Here is a 23,469-nt window from a genome sequence, read left to right as displayed (position 1 = left end):
CAGAAGCCAGGCTCACAGCTGGCAAGCACAGCAGTGGTGGCAGGAACCTCTCAGCCTCCATGGCAGTGCTGAGTGGCGAGCCAAGAGGTAAGGAGTGAGCAGGCGGGCAGTAAGGAGCTGTGAGCAGGCAGGTGGTTAGGAGCAAGGGGTCCCAGATTGCAAGAGGGCACAGGCCAGGCTGAGTGACTCCTTCCCCTGCCCCGTGCACGAATTTCGTGCATTGGGCCTCTAGTATAGATACAATTTGAATTAAAATGTATATAAAAATTCTCAACTAAAATTAGATCAATCTGCAATGGGTTTTTAAAAAAAATAGTGTAGTTGCTTTGTTGCATAGGTGTTAGTGGGATGAAGAGGTGGAATATAGATAATCGTAAGTCTCTCCTTTTAGAGCCCAATCATATTTGACCTTTCCCAGATCTGGGTCTACAGCAGACTTGAGGCCAAGTGGAAAGGAGGTATAATATTAAAAGCTACATTTATTTTTCTTACCCTACAACTACTTTAGATCCCTTTAAATAAAGACTGTAGTGGAAAGAGCAAACATTTATCCTTCAATCTCTTGCCTTTATTTCCATCTTGATAGGTATAAGACTTCATGTTAGTGAAGGAAAGTTTCTTCTTGCCATTATAGAAGGAATATAAAGAGGGAATTAAATCCTTTTAGAAACTTGCTTAATAATAGCTACTGTATATTAGGATTCGCTGTGTGCCAGGCATAGTGCTAGATTCTTTAAACAAGATGTGTTAGGGGCTGAATTGTGCCCACACAAAATTCCCATGTTGAAACCCTAATTCCTGGTAACTCAGAATGTGACTGTATTTGGAGATTGTGCCTTTAAAGAGATAATTAAGGTAAAATAAGATTATATGAGCCCTAATCCAATATAAATTGTCCTTATAAGAAGAAATTAGGACACAGACATACTCAGAGAGAGGCCCATGTGAAGATACTGGAAGAAGATGGCCATCAAGTAGTCAAGGTGAGAAGCTTCAGAAGGACCCAAATCTTTCAACATCTTGATCTTGGACTTCTAGCCACCAGAACTGTGAGAAAATACATTTCTGTTGTTTAAGCCACCTAGCCTGGTACTTTGTTATGGTAGCTTTAGCAAACTAATACAAGGTACTAGATACTTCAGAGCGTATTAATTCTACTCCTTTCAACAATTGCAAAGTAAAATTTGAACAGGGACCTACTTTACTCCTTAGCTTGTGCTTTTGGAACAATTGTCCTATTAAGCGGTACTAATATTTTTAAAAATTGCATGGGCTGCTATCCAGCATAAGAACTATAACTTTGTGAGTTTTATGGATTTGAGAGTTTGTCTTAGTTTTATTTAGCTACTCAAGTTTTAATAATGTACAAGAACTTACTCATATTATTTCTTTATATATATGTGTGTGTGTGTGTGTGTGTGTGTGTGTGTGTGTGTGTGTAGCATAAAATAGAAGTGAATGGTAATGTAATATTTTATCCACTTGCTGAATTCTGTGTATCTAGATTAGAGTGTAGGATTTGAATTCTTTATCTTTTTGCCCTCATAATAATCGGTGTCATAACAGGTATTCATTATGTTGGACAAATAGATGAATGTCAGATGTTTTGTTAGGTTTATTTATTGCCTTACTAGAGGCCCGGTGCATGAAATTCATGCACGGTGGAGGGGGTCTCCCTCATCCCAGCCTGCACCCTCTCCAATCTGGGACCCCTCGAGGGATGTCCGACTGCCCATTTTGGCCTGATCCAGGTAGGATCGGGCCTAAACGGGCAGTCGGACATCCCTCTCACAATCCAGGACTGCTGGCTCCCAACTGCTTGCCTGCCTGCCTTCCTTACTGCCCCTAACTGCTTCTGCCTGCCAGCCTGATCACCCCCTAACCACTCCCCTGCCAGCCTGTTTGCCCCTAACTGCCCTCCCCTGCAGGCCTGGTCACCCCTTACTGCCCTCCACTGCAGGCTTGATCGCCCCGAACTGCCCTCCCTTGCAGGCCTGGTCCCTCCCAACTGCCCTCTCTTGCTGGCCATCTTGTGTTCACATGGGGGTAGCCATCTTGTGTCCACATGGGGGCAGCCATCTTGTGTGTTGGAGTGATGGTCAATCTGCATATTACTCTTTTATTAGATAGGAAAGAGGTCTGGTGCACGGGTGGGGGCCAGCTGGTTTGCCCTGAAGGGTGTCCCGGATCAGGGTGGGGGTTCCCTTGGGGCGTGGGGTGGCCTGGGCGAGGGGCCTGTGGTGGTTTGTAGGCCGGCCACGCCCCCTGGCGACCCAAGCAGAGGCCCTGGTATCTGGGGTTTATTTATCTTCTACAATTGAAACTTTGTAGCCTGGAGCGAAGCCAAGCCTTCTGCTTGCTCCGTGGTGGCAGCCCTTTTTTTGGGGGTTTATGTATCTTCTATAGTTGAAACTTAGTAGCCTTAAGTGGAGGCCTGTGCCAGCCAGGGTGTGCAGAAAGCTTGGCTTCCTTCATCACCGGGGGCAACCCAGCCTCCTGCTCTTTCCAGCTCCGTGGCTGCTGCCATTTCTGTTTGGATTTATGTATCTTCTGTCATTGAAACTTTGTAGCCTTGAGTGGAGGCCTAGGCCGGCAAGGGCAGGTGGAGAGCTTGGCTTCCTCCATTGCCGGGGAAACCCAAGCCTCCCTCCTGCTCTCTGTGGCCATTGCCATCTTGGTTGGGTTTATTTGCATATTCACTCCTAATTGGCTGGTGGACGTGGCTTGTGGGTGTAGCAGAGTGATGGTTAATTTGCATATTACTCTTATTATATAGGATTTAATCCTTAAAATCCTAGGAAACATGTTATCCCTTTTTTGTATATGTAGGAATTTAGGATCAGTGAAATGATGTAGATTGCTGGAGATAACAGATGGTGGACTGTGAATTGTATATGGTCCAGGTGGGAATGACTCCAGAACTTTTACCTTTTACAATTTTAGTCTGTTAAACCACACTTCAGTTTTTTACTTTCCTACTTATGTTTGAAAATAATGTGTCTTTATTTCTTTACCTTCTTAACATAAATTGGGGGAATTGAGTAATTTATCACTTGTTAGGCTTCTTATTTTCACCTGGGTGTTTCCAATGTTCTGTCTGAAGGCAGCACAGGTACTGGGGCTGAACAGAGTTTTCTCTTCTGTTCCCCACTAAACAATTAAGAGGCCCATGGACACAGGCAATAGTGGGGTGAAGACCTATGGTGGGTGGGTAGGGGCTTGGAGGAAGTGGGTAAAGGGGGAGAAAAATGGGAGGCATCTGTAATACTATCAACAATAAAAAATATATATTAAAAAAAAAAAGCCCTCTACTTGTTGACTGCCCTTCCTTGAGACAATGGACAGTTGGCTGTCTGCTTTGAAGACAGACCTAAGTTTTTTTTACCAGAAGTGTAACATTTCACCCAGTATCTCCTATTATATGTAAAATAAATCTATTATGCATGGTAGCAGTTCTTAAACATTTTGGTCTCGTCTCAGATCCGGTTTTTACAGTCCTAAAAAGTTTTGAAGGACCCCAAAGAGCTTGTGTTTATGTGAGTTATACATATTGATATTTACCATACTAGAAATTAAACACAATTTAAAAATATTTATGAATTCATTTAAAAATAAATTCACTACATATTTTTAAAAATAAAGCACTACACGTTGCATGTTAAGGTAGCACTTCTTATGAAAAATAATTATTTAAGATATTTAGTGAGAAGAATGGCCTTATTTTACATTTTGGTAAAGCTCTTTGATGTCTGGCTTAGTAGTCTTTTGTAATATGTATTTTATTTTGGTTGAAGTATATGAAGAAAATTTCAGCCTCTCAGTGTATGTATTTGGAAAAGAAAGAATTTTTCAGATAATTGTGGATATTCTTTTTTCTATTATTATTATTCTTTAGTGATGCAACCCCAAAACTTGACAAGTGTCAGGTAGTTCCTTAAAGGTAGTTGGAATGTGGAATGTGAAATCATATTAATGGTCTTTAATTTTTTAAAATTTAAATTAAAATTTAAAAATTTATTTTTATATTTTATAGTTTAGTATAATTTTAAGTTCACACCAAAATTGAGGGGAAAGTACAGAGTTCCCCTCAACTCTCTGTCCCTACATATGTACAACCTCCCCCACTGTCAGCATCCTTCACCAGAACAGTACATCTGTTACAGTTGATGAACCTTCATTGACACATCATTACTGCCGAGAACCAATTCCAGCATGTAATAATTACAGGAGTTTTACCAAAAGGTTAGTGAAGCTTGGGAAGCTCAACAGGGTTGAGTCACTTGTAGTTTACCTGTTGGAAAAGGCTACAAAGCATTTCCCCCAAACCTGAATAGGATGATTGTTAGTTGTCAGACAGCTCCGGGCATTTTATTGCCTCCTGTTGGCCAAACACCTGAACATCTGTGGGCTATTCCCCAAACTGACAATGTTTCTGTATACCCTTTGATACCGTACCCTTTGAAGTGTATATTTCCACCTTGCCTTGGGACAAATTGTACTAATAAAAGCACAGTTCCTTGATTAAGGAGAGCCTTCTAACTCCTTCAGCTGGAAGCTCCTCTGACCCCCAATGCCTTTCAAAAATATCTTTCGTCCTTGGACTCCTTCTTAATCATTTATGCGCAGCCCCTTTCTCCAGAATGCTGAACCCTTTGTAAGGCTGGGAAAAAGAACCCCAGCGATTGACGCCCCAAAGAGAGGCCCTGGCACATTATAACCCAAAGTTAACAACTTACATTTGGGTTCACTGTTGGTGTTATGACAGATATATAATAATGACATGTATCCATCATTGTAATATATAGAATAGTTCCATTGCCCTAAAAATTCTCTATGCTCCTCCTTTTAGTCCCTCCCTCCCAGCTAGGCCCTGGCAACCACTGATCTTTTTACTGTTCAGTGATCTCTTTGTTTTCTGTTATATTAAGATCCACTGGTGAATTTTTCACTTGGAATGGGTCTTACTCATGCATAATCTTGTAACATGTGTTCGTCATTTGGAAAATATTTGTTTACTGAATTATGCAAGATCTCCTACATGTTGACACATTTCATTACTCAGTATCTAAAAATCACATTTGTTCTTTTTTTTTTTAAATATATTTTTATTGATTTTTTACAGAGAGGAAGGGAGAGGGATAGAGAGTTAGAAACATTGATGAGCGAGAAACATCGATCAGCTGCCTCCTGCACACCTCCTACTGGGGATGTGCCCGCAACTAAGGTACATGCCCTTGACCGGAATTGAACCTGGAACCTTTCAATCCGCAGGCCGACGCTCTATCCACTGAGCCAAACTGGTTAGGGCTGTTCTTACTTCTTATATCATTAGAGCAAGTCCAGGTATTGGGTCGCTCTCAAGCTGATAGTGGAACATACACGTTTCTAAAATTTTAATTTTTGCTGAAAAGCTTGATTTTTATCATCAGCTACAAACACTGTCAGTTGTTTTCTCAGACTCATTTTAACAGAATAACTGCCAAATACTTAAGTCTGTCAGTATTATTTTATCCGAGTTAAAATACTTAAAATTTTTTTTAAATTACAGATGACATTGAATATATTATTTTGAGGCATACAACATAATGATTAGACATTTATATAACTTAGAAGGTGGTCCCCCAATAAGTTTAGTACCCACCTGGCACCATACATAGGATCTGTCAGTATTATTTTTTATCAGTAATTCTTTTAAATAAAATTGCTATTTTATGAACAAAGCAGCTATTTCAGCTTGCAGTTCAATCACACAAGTTGCTTTTGTTTGAAAAATGATGCTTTTATGTAGCATAAGCACCATATGTGTACTTCCAATTTTGTTGCATACTGTTAAACTAATTATCTACCCCAAGGTCAGATTTAATAAAAATAATTTTACTGCTTCATCTAGAATATTCTCAAATAAACAATCTAACTTTACACTTAAAGGAACTTGAAAAAGAACAGCAAAGTCCAAAGTAAGTAAAGGAAATAATAAAGCTTACAGCATTGGGAAACAGCCTAAGTGCCCAGCAGCAGATGAGTAAATTAAAAAACTGTGGTACATCTACACAATGTAATACGCTGCGGTAAAAAAGAATGAATTCAAGATCAATGAACCCAAGAACTGGTTCTTTGAAAAGATAAACAAAGATTGACAAACTTTAACCGGACTCATCAAGAAAAAAAGAGGACCCAAATAAATAAAACCAGAAATGAAAGAGAAGTAACAACTGATACCAAAGAAATACAAAGGATTGTAAAGAAATATTACAAACAAATACAGCATATGCCAACAAATTGGACATCTGGATGAAATAGATAAATTCCTGGAAGCAAAAATCTTCCAAAACCAAATCAGGAATAATCACAGAATCTATTCTGAATAGACAAATTATAACTAGTGAAATTGAAGCAGTAATTTAAAAACCTAACAAACCAAAGTCCTGGACTGAATGGCTTCCCAGGCGAATTATTTTTTCCATTCATTCAAATATTTATTGAGCAGCTAGGGAGATACAAAGGTGTTTAAAACATGGTCAAAGAGGCGAGATAAATGAACAAGTCAAGAAAAGTTCACTGAATCACAACAAAAGAAAGGTGCATTAGGAGACTAAGTGAGATTGCTTCCAGCCTGGAAGGGGGCATGGGTGAGTGATAAACCAGGAAAGGGCATTGAGATTAAAATAGAAGACTTCAGTCTTGATTGTTGATACTCAGTATGGACTATATTTGTCTCTCCTTTTCCTTAATTTACCAGTAGTGCCCAGGATTGTTCAATGCCCCTTTCTATACTTGCTTGCATTTTTGCTTTAATGTCTTCTACAGAACTAGGTCCTTTCGGTGTTTTAGGAGTTTTTTCCTGTTTTTTTGAAGGATTCTTGACCTTTTGATCTTGATGTTGATGGTTTTGAGTCTTTTCCATTCTGATTTGATTTTTGTGCATTTTTGGCTGGAGTATCTCATATGGATTTCTTTACTGGAGCTTTTTCTTCTGCTTCCTCATCATCAAATTCCTCCTCATCATCCTCATCATCTTCATCAGCAGTAAGTTTTACTTTTTTCTGCGGAACCTTGCTACCACCTCCAGGGGCTGACCGCTTTCCAGACATACTTAGGAGTTTCACATCCTCCTCCTCGTAATCTTCTGACTCTGCATCTTCCTCCACAGCTACTAAGTGTTGTCCACTACTAATATGCACAGGCCCTGAACCACACTTCAACCGTAAGACCACAGGTGGTGTTATTTCAAAGCCACCAAGGGAAACCGTTGGCTGTAACATTTTTCCAAGTTACCAGTGTTACTTTAATTGGACTGCCTTCGTAATTCATTGCCTCTACTTTGACAATGTGCAGCTCATCCTTTGCTCCAGCCCCTAGACCCGTGGTTGGCAAACTGTGGCTCACGAGCCACCTGCGGTTCTTTGGCCCCTTGAGTGTGGCTCTTCCACAAAATACCACGGCCTGGGCGAGTCTATTTTGAAGAAGTGGCGTTAGAAGAAGTTTAAGTTAAAAAAATTTGGCTCTCAAAAGAAATTTCAATCGTTGTACTGTTGATGTTTGGCTCTATTGACTTATGAGTTTGCCGACCACTGCCCTAGACTGACCATTCGTAAAGATAACTGGTGCTCATTTTCATCATTATCCACCTTAAAGTGATAATCTTTGTTGGCCTTTAGTTCACAACCGAAAAGGTAGTTCTGGGGCCTCAGAGGGCTCATGTCCATGTCCATAGAATCTTCCATGGGGTGGTGGCACGCACATAGGTGAGAGATAAGGCAGACAGAGATAACCGGCTTCTGTGCTGCAGAACAGACACGCAGGGCGGAATCCCATCAGGGACTTCCCAGGCGAATTTTTACCAAACATTCAAAGAACACCTACCCTCCAATTATTCAGAAAATTCAAGAGGAGGGAAGACTCCCAAGCTCATTTTATGAGGCCAGCATTATCCTAATTCTAAAACCAGAAAAGGAAATTACAAAGAAAGAAAATTATAGGCCAATATCCCTGATGAACATAAATGCTAAAATCCTCAACAAAATATTAGCAACCGAATCCAGCAATACATTAAAAAGATCATACAATGTGATCAAGTGGGATTCATTCTGGAGATGCAAGGATGGTACAATATCTGCAAATCAATAAATGTGAAGAAAAAAAAGATAAAAAATGAACAACAAAATGACAATAAATACATATCAACAATTGAATTTAAAAATCAAAATATACAGACAAGGAATCTAATGAACAAAATAAACTGATGAATAAAATGGAATCAGAGGCATGGAAACATGGCATAAACTTTCGAACCTCAGAGGGCAGGTGGGGGGTAGGGGTGATGGAGGGGTGGGAAGAGATTAAACAAAATCTTATACACCTATGGACACAGACAATAGGGTGGCAAAGGCCTGGGGTGGGGAAGGAACTGGGTGGAGGGGACAATGGGGAGAAAAAAGAGGGATACCTGTAATACTCTCAACAATAAAGATTTAAAAAATAATTAAAAATAATACATAATGGGAAAGTGTTGGGAAGACTCGACAGCAACATGCAAAAAAATGCAATTAAACCCTTATCAAAAACCATATATGAAAATAACTCAAAATGGATTAAAGGCAAACATAAGACCTGAAATTGTAAAATTCCTAAAAGAAAAGAAATAGGAGAAAAGTTCTGCGCCACTGTCCTTGGCTCTGATTCTTAAAAAAATATAACACCCAAAGTTCAGGCAACAGAAGTAAAAATAAACAAGTGGGACAATAAAGTTGAACAGCAATGATGGAAGTGGGCTTCTTTGTCTTGTGCCTGATGTTAGAGGGAAATCTTTGTCTTTTTTTTCTTTTGGGGACCACAAAAAAAATCTATATACCGGGGGGAGGGAGTAGAAAAGAAAGCAGCCCCTATACTGAGCCCTACTCGGTGGCAGCTTCTTGTTCCATAGGGTTAAGGAAGACTTTGAGGAAATAAAAGTTGTTTGGAAAAATCCAGGTGTAGTTGTTTTATATGCTGTGATGGGTAGAAGGGATGAAGTGAAGTGTGAAGGCCCCTCACACCCTCCATCTTGCCTCAGACTGTGTCCTGGAACCCTGCGGCGGAGAAAGCGCCACTTTCATTCCTGCTTCTTGGGATTGTTGATGGCCACGTAGTGATAGAGAACGATAAGCAGGAAGAGCGACACGCCCAGCATGTTGGCGAAGATGGCGAGCTGCACGTCGGTAATCATCCTGACCAGCGGCGCTCGGTTCCGTCGTGGTCTGCGTACTAGCTCCTGAAGTATGGTAGCAACCATACTTGGGTAAAAATTGCTGTTTAATATTTTAACCTTGCTGTTTTGGGTTCTGTGCTCATTTAAAAGTTATTTTGATTTTCTGAACTTATGTATAATTGAAAACTCCATTGATGGTGGTTTGAATATCCCATTGACTGTGATCTCACTGGTCATCAAAGCACATTCCTCTGGGACCCAGGACAGATAGTGATCCTAAATTGTCTCAGTAGCTACAGATAACTGAGTTTCGGTTGACTCAGTGGTTCCGGAATCAGAAGAGCACAAATTATCCTAAATTGTCCCTGTGGTCCCAGATAATGTGTTTCTCTTGATTCAGTGATTCGTAAATACTTTAGATAACTAACTTGCTCAATTTTTGCTTCTGTAAAGAATGCTTTTCTCAAAACAGGTTCCTCATTCCAGACCCAAAGATGTAATCGATACCTTTGTGATATTCTGCATATAAGCTAGATGTGGCAAGCTGTTCGGTGCTGCGAGGTCTGGAGCGCTTTTGCTCCCTCGTATGCTGCTGGCTTTTAATAAATGACTCCATAATTCGACCTTTTTTTGAGGCGTCCTTTGTAAGGTGGGGGTTGCACTACAACACTCCGAAATCTTTGTCTTTTACCATCCAGTACATTTGTCGTATCTTTTTTTTGTGTGTGTTAATCCTTACCCAAGGATAATTTTCCCATTGATTTTCAGAGTGGGAGGAAGGGGTGGGGAGAGACAGAGAGAGGAAACATTAAAGAGACACATCAATTGGTTGCTTCCCACATGTGCCTCGACCAGGGCAGGGGATAGAACCTGAAGCTGAGGTACAATGCCCTTGACCAGGAATCAAATCTGTGACCCTTTGGTCTGCAGGCATATGCTCTAACCTCTGAGCAAAACTGGCCAGGGCTGTGTGTGTGTGTGTGTTTTAAATAAATGCCATTTGCCAGTGTGGGGAAGTCACTTCTATTTCTAGTTTTTTTGAGTATTACCATGAAAGGATGTTGGATACTGCCAAATACGTTTTCTGCACCAAGATTGTCATATCCCCCTTTGTTTTATATACATTGATCTTTGCTATGATAAACTTTCCTTGCATTCCTGGGATAAATCCCATTTTGTTATGGTGTATAATGCTTTTATTATTATTTTTTAAATAAATCTTTATTGTTCAGATTATTACAGGTGTTCCTCTTTTTTCCCCCCTAGATCCCCTCCACCTGATTCCCCACCCCACCCCATGCCCTTACCCCCCTCCACTGTCTTCATCCATAGGTGTAAGCTTTTTGTCCAGTCTCTTCCCGCACCCCTCACACCCCCTCCCCCCTGAGAATTGTCATTCCACTCCCTTTTTATGTCCCTGATTCTATTATATTCACCAGTCCATTCTGTTCTTCAGATTTTTTATTCACTTGATTTTTAGATTCACTTGTTGGTAGGTATGTATTTGATGTCATTTTGTTGTTCATAATTTTTATCTTTACCTTTTTCTTCTTCTTCCTCTTCTTAAAGAACACCCTTCAGCATTTCATGTAATCCTGGTTTGGTGGTGATGAACTCCTTTAGCTTTTTCTTGTCTGTGAAGCTCTTTATCTGACCTTCAACTCTGAATGAATAGCTTTGCTGGGTAGAGTAATCTTGGTTGTAGGTTCTTGCTGTTCATCACTTCGAATATTTCTTGCCACTCCCTTCTGGCCTGCATAGTTTCTGCCGAGAAATCAGCTGACAGTCGTATGGGTGCTCCCTTGTAGGGAACTAACCGTTTTTCTCTTGCTGCTTTCAAGATTCTCTCTTTATCTTTTGCCCTTGGCATTTTAATTATGATGTGTCTTGGTGTGGTCCTCTTTGGATTCCTCTTGTATGGGGTTCTGTGTGCTTCCTGAACTTGTAAGTCTATTTCTTTCACCAGGTAGGGAAAGTTTTCTGTCATTATTTCTTCTAATAGGTTTTCAATATTTTGCTCTTTCTCTTCTTCTGGCACCCCAAAAATTCGGATGTTGGTATGCTTAAAGTTGTCCCAGAGGCTCCTTACACTATCTTCACATTTTTGGATTTTTTCTTTTTGTTTTTCTGGTTGGGTGTTTTTTGTTTCCTCATATTTCAGATCTTTGGTTTGATTCTTGGGGTCCTTTGATCTACAGTTGAATTTCTGTATATTCTTTATTTCAGACAGTGTATGCTTAATTTCTGACTGGTCCTTTTCCATTTTTTTGGCATTCTCATTAAGGTCCTTGAAGGTCTCACTAAGCTCCTCGGAGGTCTCATCAAGTTTCTCGGCGGTTTTTAGAAGATTCTTGAGTAACCTTATAAATATGGTTCTGAACTCTATGTCGTCCATTAGTTTGCTTTCCTCCATTTCTCTCATTCGTGACATGTTTCTTTGTCTCCGCATTTTGCTGCTTCCTTGTGTTGATGGAGTGGCTTTGTGTGGTAGGTGACCTATAGGGGCCAGTAGCTCAGCCTCCCCAGTCACCTGAGGTGGACGCCTTTGGTACACCCCTTTGTGGGCTGAGTGCAAAGTCTTGGTATAGTTAAGCCTTGATTGCTGTTGGTACACTGGGAGGAATTGACCTCCAGGCCAATTGGCTGTGAGGACCCGCTGTGTCTATAATGGAAGAACTGCTGCGCTGGAGACACGCTTATGGTGCAGGACTTGTTTCAGTGGGGCTTTGGTGCTCACTGAGTCTGCCTCTTGAATGTATCACTTATGGATGTGAGGAGTTGAAATCTGGTGTCTCACACTGACCACTAGGTACACTGGCTTCTGGATCTCCAATGGGGTGCAGGTCAGCTACTCTCTGAGGCCACCCAGCAGGAGCTACAGCAAGAACTACAGTTTTCTCCTCTTTGCTTGGGGTTTGGAGGTTTTGGAGCTGTCTGACCCAGGCTGCAAGTTTGCTAGGTTAAGCTGCGATAGGGCAGGCCATTCATATGCTAAAGCCACTGTTTGGAGCTTGGGTGGGTTTGTAGATTGTGCGGGGCAGGGTCTCAGGGCGTGACTAGGCTAGGGCGTGGCAAACAGCGTTGGCTGCCAGTAAGCTGGCTTTGCGTCTCCAACCGTGTCCCCGCGTCCTGCGCCCCAGCACAATAAACAATTGTTCCTGCGCGCAGCCCTGCAAGCAAGCCTCCCTCACTTTCCGACCCAACGGCAGACAGTCCAGCTTCTCCCCGTAGGAGTTTGGGTCCCCCGTGTCTCCCCAGAAACGAGTTCGGAGTAATCGGGAGCTTATCTCCCTTCGGGTTGAAAACAGCAGCGCTCCCAGATGCCCGTCGCCAGCCCGATTCGCGCGTCTCCGTACCTCAGCTTTTCAGCGCTTGTGCACCCCTCAATGCTGTTTGCTCTTTCCTTCTAGTTGTAGAACTTTCACTCAGCCAGCTTTCCCGTGGTTCTGGGTGATAGATGTTCTGTCTTTTAGTTGTAGTTTTGAAATTGTTGTGCGAGGCAGCAGTTTAGGTGTTTACCTACGCCGCCATCTTGGATCTCGCTTTTATTTTTTTAATGTATATTTTTTATTGTTGATAGTATTACAGATGTCTTCCATTTACCCCCTACTCCTCCTCCCAGCTCCTAATGCTTTTAATGTTATTGGATTCAGTTTGCTAATGTTTTGAGGATTTTTGAATTTTTATTCGTAAGAGATAGTGGTTTGCAGTTCCCTTGTGGTGTGTTGGCTTTGGTGTCAGGGCAATGCTAGCCTCACAGAGTGAGTTAGGAAGTGTTCTCAGTTGATATATGTTTTTTATATCCTTTGGGTACAGAGCATATGCAGATCCCAGAAATTTCTTGCCTGATCCCATAGCTATAGGACAGGATGACATGTTCTGAGAAGCCTTTTGTTATGTGCCCCTTTCTCAACTTTTTGAAGCAACAGCAGCAACAAACACAAAATAGAAGAGAGAGCAAGCTTGGAGGCATAGGAAAAATTCTCTATAAGAGGTGGTACTTCAGTTGGTTTTTAAGTGATAGTTAAAAGTGATTATGAGCCGAAACCGGTTTGGCTCAGTGGATAGAGCGTCGGCCTGCGGACTGAAGGGTCCCGGGTTCGATTCCGGTCAAGGGCATGTACCTTGGTTGCGGGCACATCCCCAGTGGGAGGTGTGCAGGAGGCAGCTGATTGATGTTTCTCTCTCATCGATGTTTCTAGCTCTCTATCCCTCTCCCTTCCTCTCTGTAAAAATATCAATAAAATATATTTTTTAAAAAATGATTATGATGTTTTATTAATAACTAGAGGCCCGGTGCATGAAATTCGTACACGGGAGTGGGACTGTGTACCCTCTCCAATCTGGGACCCCTCAAGAGATGTCTGACTGCCTGTTTAGGCCCGATCCCATCGGGCCTAAATGGGCAGTTGGACATTCCTCTCACAATCCAGGACTGTTGGCTCCCAACTGCTCACCTGCCTGCCTGCCTGACTGCTCCTGCTTCTGCCTGCCAGCCTGATCACCCCCTAACCACTCCCCTGCCATGCCTAACTGCTCCCCTGCTGGCCCAATTGCCCCTAACTGCCCTCCCCTGCAAGCCTGGTCCTCCCAACTGCCCTCCCCAGCGACCCAGGATGCCAAGCCTTCCAGCCCATCTCCCACTCTGCTCTCCTGTCAGGCTTGGCCTTCCAGCCCATCTCCTGCTCTGCACTGGGGTGACCCAGGACACCAAGCCTTCCCCTAACTCTCCTGCTCAGGTCTCCCATCAGGCTTGGCATCCTGGGTCGCTGGGGCGACCCAGGACACCAAGCCTTTCCGCCCATCTCCGGCTTTGCTGTGGGGTGATCCAGGACACCAAGCCTTACCCCCACTCTCCTGGTTGCTGGGGTGATCCAGGACGCCAAGCCTTCCCTCCTCTCCCTCCCCTCTCCCATCTCCGCAGGCTCTGGCTCTAGCCGGCGCCACCATTTTGGCCTGTCAATTTGCATATTCCCTCCTTATTGGCTGTGGGCATGGCCATTTTTTATCATGAAGTGATGGTTAATTTGCATGTTACTCGTTTATTAGATAGGATAATAGGCAAGGCCTCTGAGTAGTTGTAAATGATAAATCTAGACATTTTGGGACAGAAGCCCACCCATCTCTTCCTCGATGGGAAGGCAGAAAAGAGCCAGAATGCTGAGTACTTTCTATTCACAGCAGAAATCTTACAGGACTTACTTAGCTCTCCAACTAATTTTTTACTTAGTTGTTAGCTACTTATATCCAGAGATGTCTATTAAATTATGTTCTCTTTACTACCAACCTACCAATGAATTTGTAAGATCACGTAACAGCAGAGCAGACATAAAATGTTTGTATTTTGTTTTTTTATTATGCGTCTATAGTCCTACTTATTTTTTATTTTGTTGCTTGAGGTGTCATATCCAAAAATTCATTGCCAAGGAGCTTTTTTCCTGTTTTCCTCTAGGAGTTTTATGGTTTCTGTTCTTACTTTTAAGTCTTTAGTCCATTTAGAGTTAATTTTTGTGAGAGGTGTAGGATAGGCGCCTAGTTTCAATATTTTATATGTGAATACCCAATTTTCTCAGTACTATTTACTGAAGAGATTGTTTTTCCTCCATTGAGTATTGACACTTGTCAATTAGTTGATGCTATATGCATTTCTGGGCTCTTGATTCTTTCCCATTGGTCTGTGTATCTGTTCTTATGCTAGTACCATACAATTCTGATTACTATAGCGTCTATTTTATTTAGAGTTAAATTGATCTTTTTCACCATTCCCCCACCACCTTTGGCAAGCACATATAGCTTTATATAATAGCTTGAAATCAGGAAGTGTGATACCTCCCACTGTTTCTTTCTCAGGATTGCTTTGGCTATTTGAGGTTGATTGTGGTTTTCAGAGTAGAGGTCATTCACCTATGTTATTCCTATGCATTTTGTTTTTGATGGTATTATAAATGGAACCATTATCTTCTTTCAGATAATTGTTAGTGCATAGAAATGCTACTGCCTTTTGTACATTAATTTTGCATCCTGCAACTTTAGTGAACTTGTTTCCACCCAACAGTTTTTTAGTGGAATCTTCAAGACATACTATATGTAAAACCATGTCATCTGCAAATAGAAACAATTGTACTTCTTCCTTTCCAAGTCTGATGACTTTTATTTCTTCTTCTTGCCTGATTGCTCTAGCTAGGACTTTCAGTCCTGTGTTGAATAGGAGAGATGGGAGGGGGAGCAAAGTCAAGAACAACCTATGTTGTTTCTTTCTTGGTGATGTCATTCATTCTGAGCATTTTTTTCATACGTAACAAACTTAAAATTTTTTTTAAAAAGTTAGCTGAAACTTAAAAGGTGTTTTTTTTTCTCTGTACAGATATACTCTTTATTACATCTTCTCCCATACCATTGGGTCAAAAGCAAGACATATTTTATGTCTAAAGTTGGTGGGGGTGTAAACTCTGCCCAGAGTGAACCAAGCAGGTAGGGTGGGAGGAGGAATTGTGTACAAATAATATTGTAACAGGGTACTTTTTTATTAGCTAAAAGATTTCCTGAGAACTGTACCCTTTCCCCTCGATTACCTTATTACATTTGTTATTCTCAGATAGTTAAATTATATCCAGTTTTAAAGGAAAAAATAAAGACTTGAATACTATACGTTAATTCATTTGCAGTTGATTTATATAGGAAATGGTAGTTTTTTTATTTCTGCTAGAACATACCTTTTTAAATTTACCCAGCAGAATACAGAAGTGGCTTCAAATGCAAGTTCTTTGAGCAGTGCTTCTCAAACTTTGGTGTTCATCAGAATCACCTGGTAGGATTGTTAAACCATTGACTGCTGGGCTCCACCCCAGAGGTTCAGTCGAGTTTCAGTGGGGGCTCAAAAATTGGCACTCCTAACAAGTTTCCAGGCGATGCTGTTGATGGTCCAGAATCCAAAGGTTTCCTTAAACCAGCGGTCGCCAACCGTTCAGACCTTACGGACCACCAGTGAGGTCCGTGGACCACTTGGTTGGCGACCAATGCTCCAGATAACTTCACTTACAGTGTCAGTTTAGCCCCAACAATCTGATTTTTTACTTGGGGCTTTTCTTGTCAATTTCTCTTGAGTTTGATAAAATGAAGCAAAACCACACATATAAAACTCTTGGTGAACAAAATTTTATTCTAAAAATAGATCTTAGTAACAATGAAATACCCAAAGCCGGTCATCATAATAAAAAGAAAAAAGAGGAATTCAATTTAAATGTTTCTTCTGAAAAATACAAAACTATCACTGTAATATACTGCCAACTCTCATTTATCTGTATTTGAATTTATTTATTTTAAGGATTAGCTAATGAAATTTTTAAATTATTGATTGGATTCTGCCTAATATATACATCTGAATTGCCTTTATTTTCAAATTAAATACATTCTCAAAGAATGCAAACAAAATTGAACATCTGCTTTAAGTAAACATAATTAGGAAGATAATTAGGAAATGTGCTCCAAAGCAAACTATTGGCTTCTATCACTGTTTCTCTCAATTTTTGCACATAACAAAAAAAAAAAACCAAACCTGATTGTATTGAAGTACTGGTATTTAAAAGTAACAAAACAAATTATACAACTTATATACAGAGAAAATTCAACTAAATTATTTCAAACCCAAAGCACAGAGAACTAAAGGCATATACTAGTAACATTTAGTACTTAAAAAGTGGTTTTATATCTTCAAAGTGCTAAAGCGCCAACTCTAAGAAACATAGGCGCTAACATTTTAATCTGTGTTTTATATCAAGAAGTACTCAAGAAAATTCCAGGCCTGTCTACAAAGTACTGGCTGATTTCAGTACTGAAATATCAACAACAAAGGGGACAAAAAAAACTTAAATTTAAAAGGCCCCTATTACTATTAAAGATGAGTTAGTCACATACAACTTACCCATCAGCCCACATTTTTTCAAACTAATATAAACACATGCTTTTCATAGTATTTCTTCCATACTGCATGTGTTGCATACATCCTGTCATATCCATACTTTGGATAATATTTATCATCCACATTCATCACATTAACTGGCCATACTGCAGTGAGCAGAAATGACCCTTTTATATAAAAATTTGTATGACATTCTCCATAAAGCAAAAGCTGACCACAAAAGTTATATTTAATTTCTATTCAATGCAGGTTCATGTTTATTAGGACATCTTAGCTCATTTTTAGACAGTTAGAAATTGGTATGATTCACTTTGACTTATCTAAGATAGAAATACTTAGTATGACTAAATACCTCTTTTGTCTTGACCCTGAGTTTTGAGTGCTGGAAATATAAACTGGAAAAGTGAAAACACTAAAAAAAATGTTGGCTAATATTAATGTCCCCACAGTACTATGCTTTTTCTCTCCATTAACAATACATCTAAAAGTGCCTCCTCTTCAGCAGAAGAGGAGTGGTGGGAAAAATACCCCAATAAGGAATTCCTGTTTTAAAATTATTCCAAAATACATTGGTTTTAATATAAAAATGCAGTTTCCCCAAACTTTTTACAGTGCAGAAAAATATAATATTTTCATCTTACAGGTTTAGTAGCTTGAGGGGGGCCCTACAGTCCTTGGCTTGAGGAACAGATAAATCTATAGTTCTGACTAGACAGGAGTGCTAAATGTTATTTGGAAATCATGTAAGGGACTTTTAAAGTTACGTGTGTTTATGCTGCATTAAACATTTCTATATATTGAAGGCAGCTCTACATATCTTTAAATATTCACTAAACATATAATTAATAGCTGAATATGAAAAAAGGCAATTTCCAGTGGTGAGGCTATTCTCACAGTAGCAAATAATCTAACTTATTTAATACTAACAATTAAGTCTTTAAAACACTATCACGTTAAACACTGCAGTTTGCTGAAATCAAAGAGGGGAAAAAAGGTAATTATATCAACTGCCATTGAAAGCTTGAAAGGAGTTTTTAAAAAATATACAGGATAACAGGGTTAAGCCCCCGTAAGGTTTCTGCTTTTATTTGATTTTTTTTTTCCGGGTGTGTGTGTGTGCCTTTTGTTTCTAAACCAAGTATTGTGCTTTAAAACATAAAATATTGATGCTTTCTAAAGAGACACAAACTAAAATCATGCTTAAGACCTGGTTTACTCATAACATTTCTGCTGTGTCGCATTAGTGAGATATAGCCAGCTCTGAGTAGCACTAAGTTCTTTGTGTGAGCAATAAAGACAGTCAACATCCTGAGTGTTGTGACAAGCTCCTATTTGATATGTCTTCCAGTTACTGGTCCTACATGACCAATGCCACAAGAAAATGCGACAGGACTTGTCTTACATATTTTCTAAAAGTTAATATAACCATTGTATTAACTAACTGTACGCTCCCAATGTTCATTAAAAACCCAAAACAAACCTTTTTTACCTTTAGTAATCATGAGGAATTTTCACATATTTATGTGATACTTTGTACATTATGTGCATGACCTGTTTATACTATTTTTAAAAAGAGAATATTGGCTTAAACTAATCGATAGGGTTGCATCAATCTTCTTTCCTTTGGTCCTTCGATTTCCTTAAATGATGGCATCATGTTCATCACTGTAATATATCAAAAGTTAAAATTACTTTGTTTTGTATCAAAACTACTTATATTCATATTTTTAAGTAAAGTAACAATTTCAAATTTCAGAATCCAAGTGAATTGTGACTCCTTTAAGTAAGAGTACCTGGTATACTGTAGTGGGTAAGGATTCAAGTGGGGTTTCAGGTTGTCAAACAAGCCTCAACTTAAATCTCTGCTCGGCCTTTTAGGGCTGTGTGACTTTTCACCAGTTAGCTATTATTACCTTCTTTAAAAAAGGAAACCACCATATTTCTTGAGCATTTACTATGTTCCAGATGTTATACTACAGACATTACATCCATAACTCAGTTCATCCTCATAGTAACTCTGTGCAGAGGATACTTTTATTTACTTTATTCACAATCCCATTCTGCAGGGGGTCAGAAGCTAAGCAAGCACGTGAACTCTGGTCTTGACCACTGTGCACTGGGCTGCCTCATTTATACAAGCATGGGAAGGCACCCTGCTAGTCCGCACTCAACCAGACTCAAACTAAGGTTGTCTCCCTATTTCACTCCACGGTCTCTGCACCCAACTCTAAGAAACATAGGCGCTAACATTTTAATCTGTGTTTTAACCAATTATTACCCAATAAATGAGAACTAGAAATGCTCATTAGTACTGGACATAGACGGTCTCAATTTCTTTAATGGGACAAACATTACGTCCTTACTTATGAAATGCCTTTTTTTTTTATAACTTCAAAGAAATTACTGGCTTTAAAATTCTCTATTTTTTTTTTTTTTACATAGCACTAAGAAAAATACAGACCATTAAACTAAAACACAATGCTTTCTCACCCCATAGACTGTAGGATATATCCTAATTTCAGAAGTGTTAAAATGTGGCGGGGGGGGAGGGGGGGGGAGAAACACCAAAAAATGTGTACTTGAACTCAACTAAAGAGGGTATTTTCATCATCTACTGGTTTCTGCCAGCATAGTGCCCTTTGTGGAGTGGGGATTCTGGACTCTGACTTACTCCACAGGGCATGCAGCATCATGTGGTCATGTATGTGTGAGGAAAATTTATCCCATAAAGCTAAAATTGTGTACTTTGTAGTTAAATCAACTTAAAAGGGAAACTGTACATTTTAATTTAATTGCTTTACTATTTTATTAACCTCAACTATATGAATAAATATTGATACTATAAAAATAAGTGGCTTTTGATTTGTTATCAAATGTGCTTTCTCTTTAACTGCTTAAATTTATGAAGAAAACAGTTGATAAATATTTCTAGAAACAGCGCTTTTAAAAATTATTGCAAATTTCAAGGCTCAATCCGTATTTCCCAACTGTCTCTTAAGTAGAAAGTCTGTGTGGGATGCATATGCTTACAACTTAAGAAGAATAAATTTTGGGAAATGATCATCTATTCTACAGTATTTATATACATTAACTTCAGAAGAATGAATTGGTACTTTACATATAACATTCAAAAGGAAAACCCAGAAGGACTTTGTTGGCATAATGAAAGCTGGGAGATAATACCTCCAAAAATCCTAAGACCTGTACAATTATACAAAGGGTAAACATGGTTTTGTGATCAGGACTTGTTGATAAAGCTCACCTGGAAAATAGTTTTACTACAGATAAAATACATTATGCTAACAATGCATTTGGTATAGTAATTTAGCAGGGGAGATGTGGCTGGCAGGAGAATTTCTTCAGTTGCTTTGCCTTTGTCATCAAAAGCAAAAACCATGTTTTTACCAAGTATGTTATTTTAGTGCTACGGACAAACACAAGACATGCTAGGTCAACAGCCGTACGAAACCTGATATAGTACTTCTTACAATCAGAGCTATAAGGAAGTAGAAAGAGTTGGCTTAACTTGGGTCTCTGATAACAAATGTATGACATTAATAAAATACATTTTTATAGGTATATATGTCCATTTTTTGGGTAAAAAATAATAATTAGAAGCTATACACAAATAATTTACTTTGGGCATAGAGGGTTAATGGGAATATAATTCATACATCTATGAATTTCTAATATCTGAGATGAACATTCCCCTATTACTGACATTTTGTCATGATATTTAAATAAAGAAACACAGGAATAATTTAAAAAGTCCTGGGCAACCAAAACTCACATGGTTCTATACTGAATGCCTCTTCTTGAATAATACATTCTGCATCCAACGTAAAGAATAGATAAAAGTCCCAGTGTTAATGCAATACCACCAACAAAGCTGCCAATATCAAATTTTGATCCTTTATTTTCTTTAGAATTTATAGTTGCTGTGACTAGAAGAAAACAAAACAAAATAGGCTTTAGCACTTTAAAAAAACAAAATAAACTAAGACTTTCTGAATCTCTACATAACTGAACACTGAATTGGGGACAAGGGGGAATCTAAACATAGAATGTTGCTTTCCAGTGTGTCTAGCGAGTTGCCTGGCTTTAGCTTTCTTCATTTCATCTAACACATCTATACTACTAAAAGCCTAGCAGGTGTCTCACCTGCACGGCATTAAAAGATGGCCACCCCCATGTTGTCACAAGATCAGGGGAGGGCAGTTAGGGGCCATCAGGCCAACAGGGGAGGGCAGTTGGGGGCGAGATCAGGCCAGCAGGGAAGGGCAGTTGGGGGTGACCAGGCAAGCAGGGGAGCGGTTAGAGGGTGATCAGGCTGGCAGGCAGAAGCGGTTAGGGGCAAAGTGGTTAGGGGCAATCAGGCAGGCAGGCGAGCGGTTAGGAGCCAGCAGTCCCCGATTGTGAGAGGGATGTCCGACTGCCCGTTTAGGCCCGATCCCCAAGGGGTCCCAGATCAGAGAGGGTGCAGAGGCTGGGCTGAGGGACACCACCCCCACCCAGTGCACGAATTTTGTGCACCGAACCTCTAGTCTCTTAATGAAAAACCCCTAGTGCCTACAACCCCAGGATCTTAAGGTCTTTGATACCACTGGACTTGGATGGCCTACCAAAATCTCCGAGGCAGCAAGATTTGGGGAGTTTTTATTTTATGATTCCTCTAAAGCAGCGGTCGCCAACCTTTCGAACCTCATGGACACCAGTAGTCCACAGACCACCAGATGGCAACCGCTGCTCTAAAGAGTTCATGCCTTAACAAAATATGTCTGGGCAACACAGCTATAATCTGAAACTGGATCCAATCCGAATAAATGTTTCTAAGTGAAATTTCTCCTTTTAAATAAATTGGGAATCTAAACTATTTTGTTTTAATCATGATAAGAGCCCAATATATTAAAGTTGATTTCAATACATAAATTGTAGTAATAAAGAAAATAAAATATAAAAAAATAAATATAAGAAAATATAAGAAAAAATATAAGAAAATAAAATAAAGAAAATAAAATATATATAAAAACACATAAAAGAAACTAGGAAGCCTGCTATTTGTTCCGATATGTGTAATCACTAGCTTTTAAATAGAACTTCAATGTTGGATAACTTAAGAAGAGGACCTTCTTAAGGTTTTTGAATTCACGGTTTCACAGGCATTATATTTTTAAAAAAGGCAAAAATTAAAGTGTGCTGAGACTCTGATACTTCATACATGATTATATCGAATACCATCTTAAATAACTTTTTGGCACAAATTAATTAAAAACAAAGTTCACTGTGATTTTAAAATCATGTAGATTGAGCCTGCCTAATTCCTTCCTACAATGAGGCAGAGAGTTAAAGGTATAAGTTTTCACATCATAAAATAAAATCATTAGTATAAACTACTTATTCACAGATAGGTTTTATTTGGTATGATTATGCCAGGAACCCCCCCCCCTTTTTTTTTAAAGGGACAAGAGCACTAGGTCAACTCTATTCCTGATCTCTACAACTAATTTATTTAATAGGAAATCATTGCCTAAATTTCTGCATTTATTTTTGCAGGAGAAATAGATGATTTTTAATACATACTTGTTACTGATGAAGAAACAGATGTCACTGAACTATTGTGGGTTGTGGCCATCGTGGATGTAGACATCTGGGATGTGTGTTGTGAAACACTTGTTATTTTGGGTGTAGACTTTAAGGTGGTGGAAGTCATATTTGCTGAGACCCCTTGTGTTGTCATCTGAGAAGTTGCTATGGGTTTCAAGGTGACAGCTGTCACATTTTTTGAAGAAACTGGAGTTGCTGATGGCTTTGCTGAGGATTTCGAGGTGGTGTTTGTCACTGGGGAAACTGGATTTGTAGATGGTTTCACAGTGCTGCTGGAAGTTTCATTTTTAGAGATGGAAGACACAAATGCGGTATTCCCTGGAAGGATATAAAAACATTAAAAGAGCAGAAGGGAGGGGCAGAAAGGCAGAGCAAGGAAGGAAGCGTACGATGTCAACTTTCCCACTGCAGGCTTCCAATCCTGAAGTAGGCCGGGCTGACAGAAAGAAGAAATTCCAACTTTGAATCAGTGTAGCATTTTATTAGTTTGGTATTATTCTGGAAATGAGAGACATGCTACTAAATACAACTCATCCAGTAAAGTGGACACACTATGGATAATACCTTAGCTCAGTGGTCGGCAAACGCATTAGTCAACAGAGCGGCAAGCCGCGGCTGGCGAGCCGAGCCGCAGTTTGCCGACCACTGCCTTAGCTAGTGTAGGTGGAGGATGGAGCTGCCAGGGGCATATGCAACACATAGTTGTTGATGCTTAGTGTTATGGGTTGAACAGTGTCCCCTTCAAATTCATATGCTGAAG

General features: G+C 39.7%; 2 protein-coding genes and 1 pseudogene across 4 annotated transcripts in view; all 3 read right to left on the bottom strand.

Annotated features, from left to right (window-relative positions):
• Positions 1-6,727: 6,727 nt before the first annotated feature.
• On the bottom strand, positions 6,728-7,724 carry LOC308233589 (nucleophosmin-like; annotated as a pseudogene). The gene is made up of 2 exons: positions 7,573-7,724; positions 6,728-7,375 (listed from the first exon to the last, which is right to left on the bottom strand). The product of its transcript is annotated as a nucleophosmin-like (transcript).
• A 1,367-nt stretch (positions 7,725-9,091) lies between these two features.
• LOC308234378 (dolichyl-diphosphooligosaccharide--protein glycosyltransferase subunit 4-like) lies at positions 9,092-9,205 on the bottom strand (the record flags this gene model as incomplete). The annotated part of the gene is made up of 1 exon (XM_080641999.1): positions 9,092-9,205. The coding sequence occupies one exon, from the start codon at positions 9,203-9,205 to the stop codon at positions 9,092-9,094; it is 114 nt and encodes a 37-aa protein (XP_080498125.1).
• A 7,121-nt stretch (positions 9,206-16,326) lies between these two features.
• The window catches only part of TMEM123 (transmembrane protein 123), a 55,216-nt gene continuing 48,073 nt past the window's right edge, over positions 16,327-23,469 (bottom strand). For both annotated transcript variants that reach the window (XM_080640525.1, XM_080640526.1), the window contains 3 exons: positions 22,686-23,027; positions 20,896-21,049; positions 16,327-18,770 (listed from right to left, as the gene is read on the bottom strand). In XM_080640525.1, coding sequence (XP_080496651.1) covers positions 18,746-18,770; positions 20,896-21,049; positions 22,686-23,027 — 521 coding nt within the window. In that variant the 3' untranslated portion in view covers positions 16,327-18,745. The remainder of the gene's footprint in view (positions 18,771-20,895; positions 21,050-22,685; positions 23,028-23,469) is intronic.

The sequence above is a fragment of the Plecotus auritus genome, assembly GCF_963455305.1.
Source record: "Plecotus auritus genome assembly, chromosome: 9".
Lineage (NCBI taxonomy): Eukaryota > Metazoa > Chordata > Mammalia > Chiroptera > Vespertilionidae > Plecotus > Plecotus auritus.
Note: the sequence above shows the minus strand (reverse complement) of the source record. Positions and strands in the feature narration are given on the sequence as shown.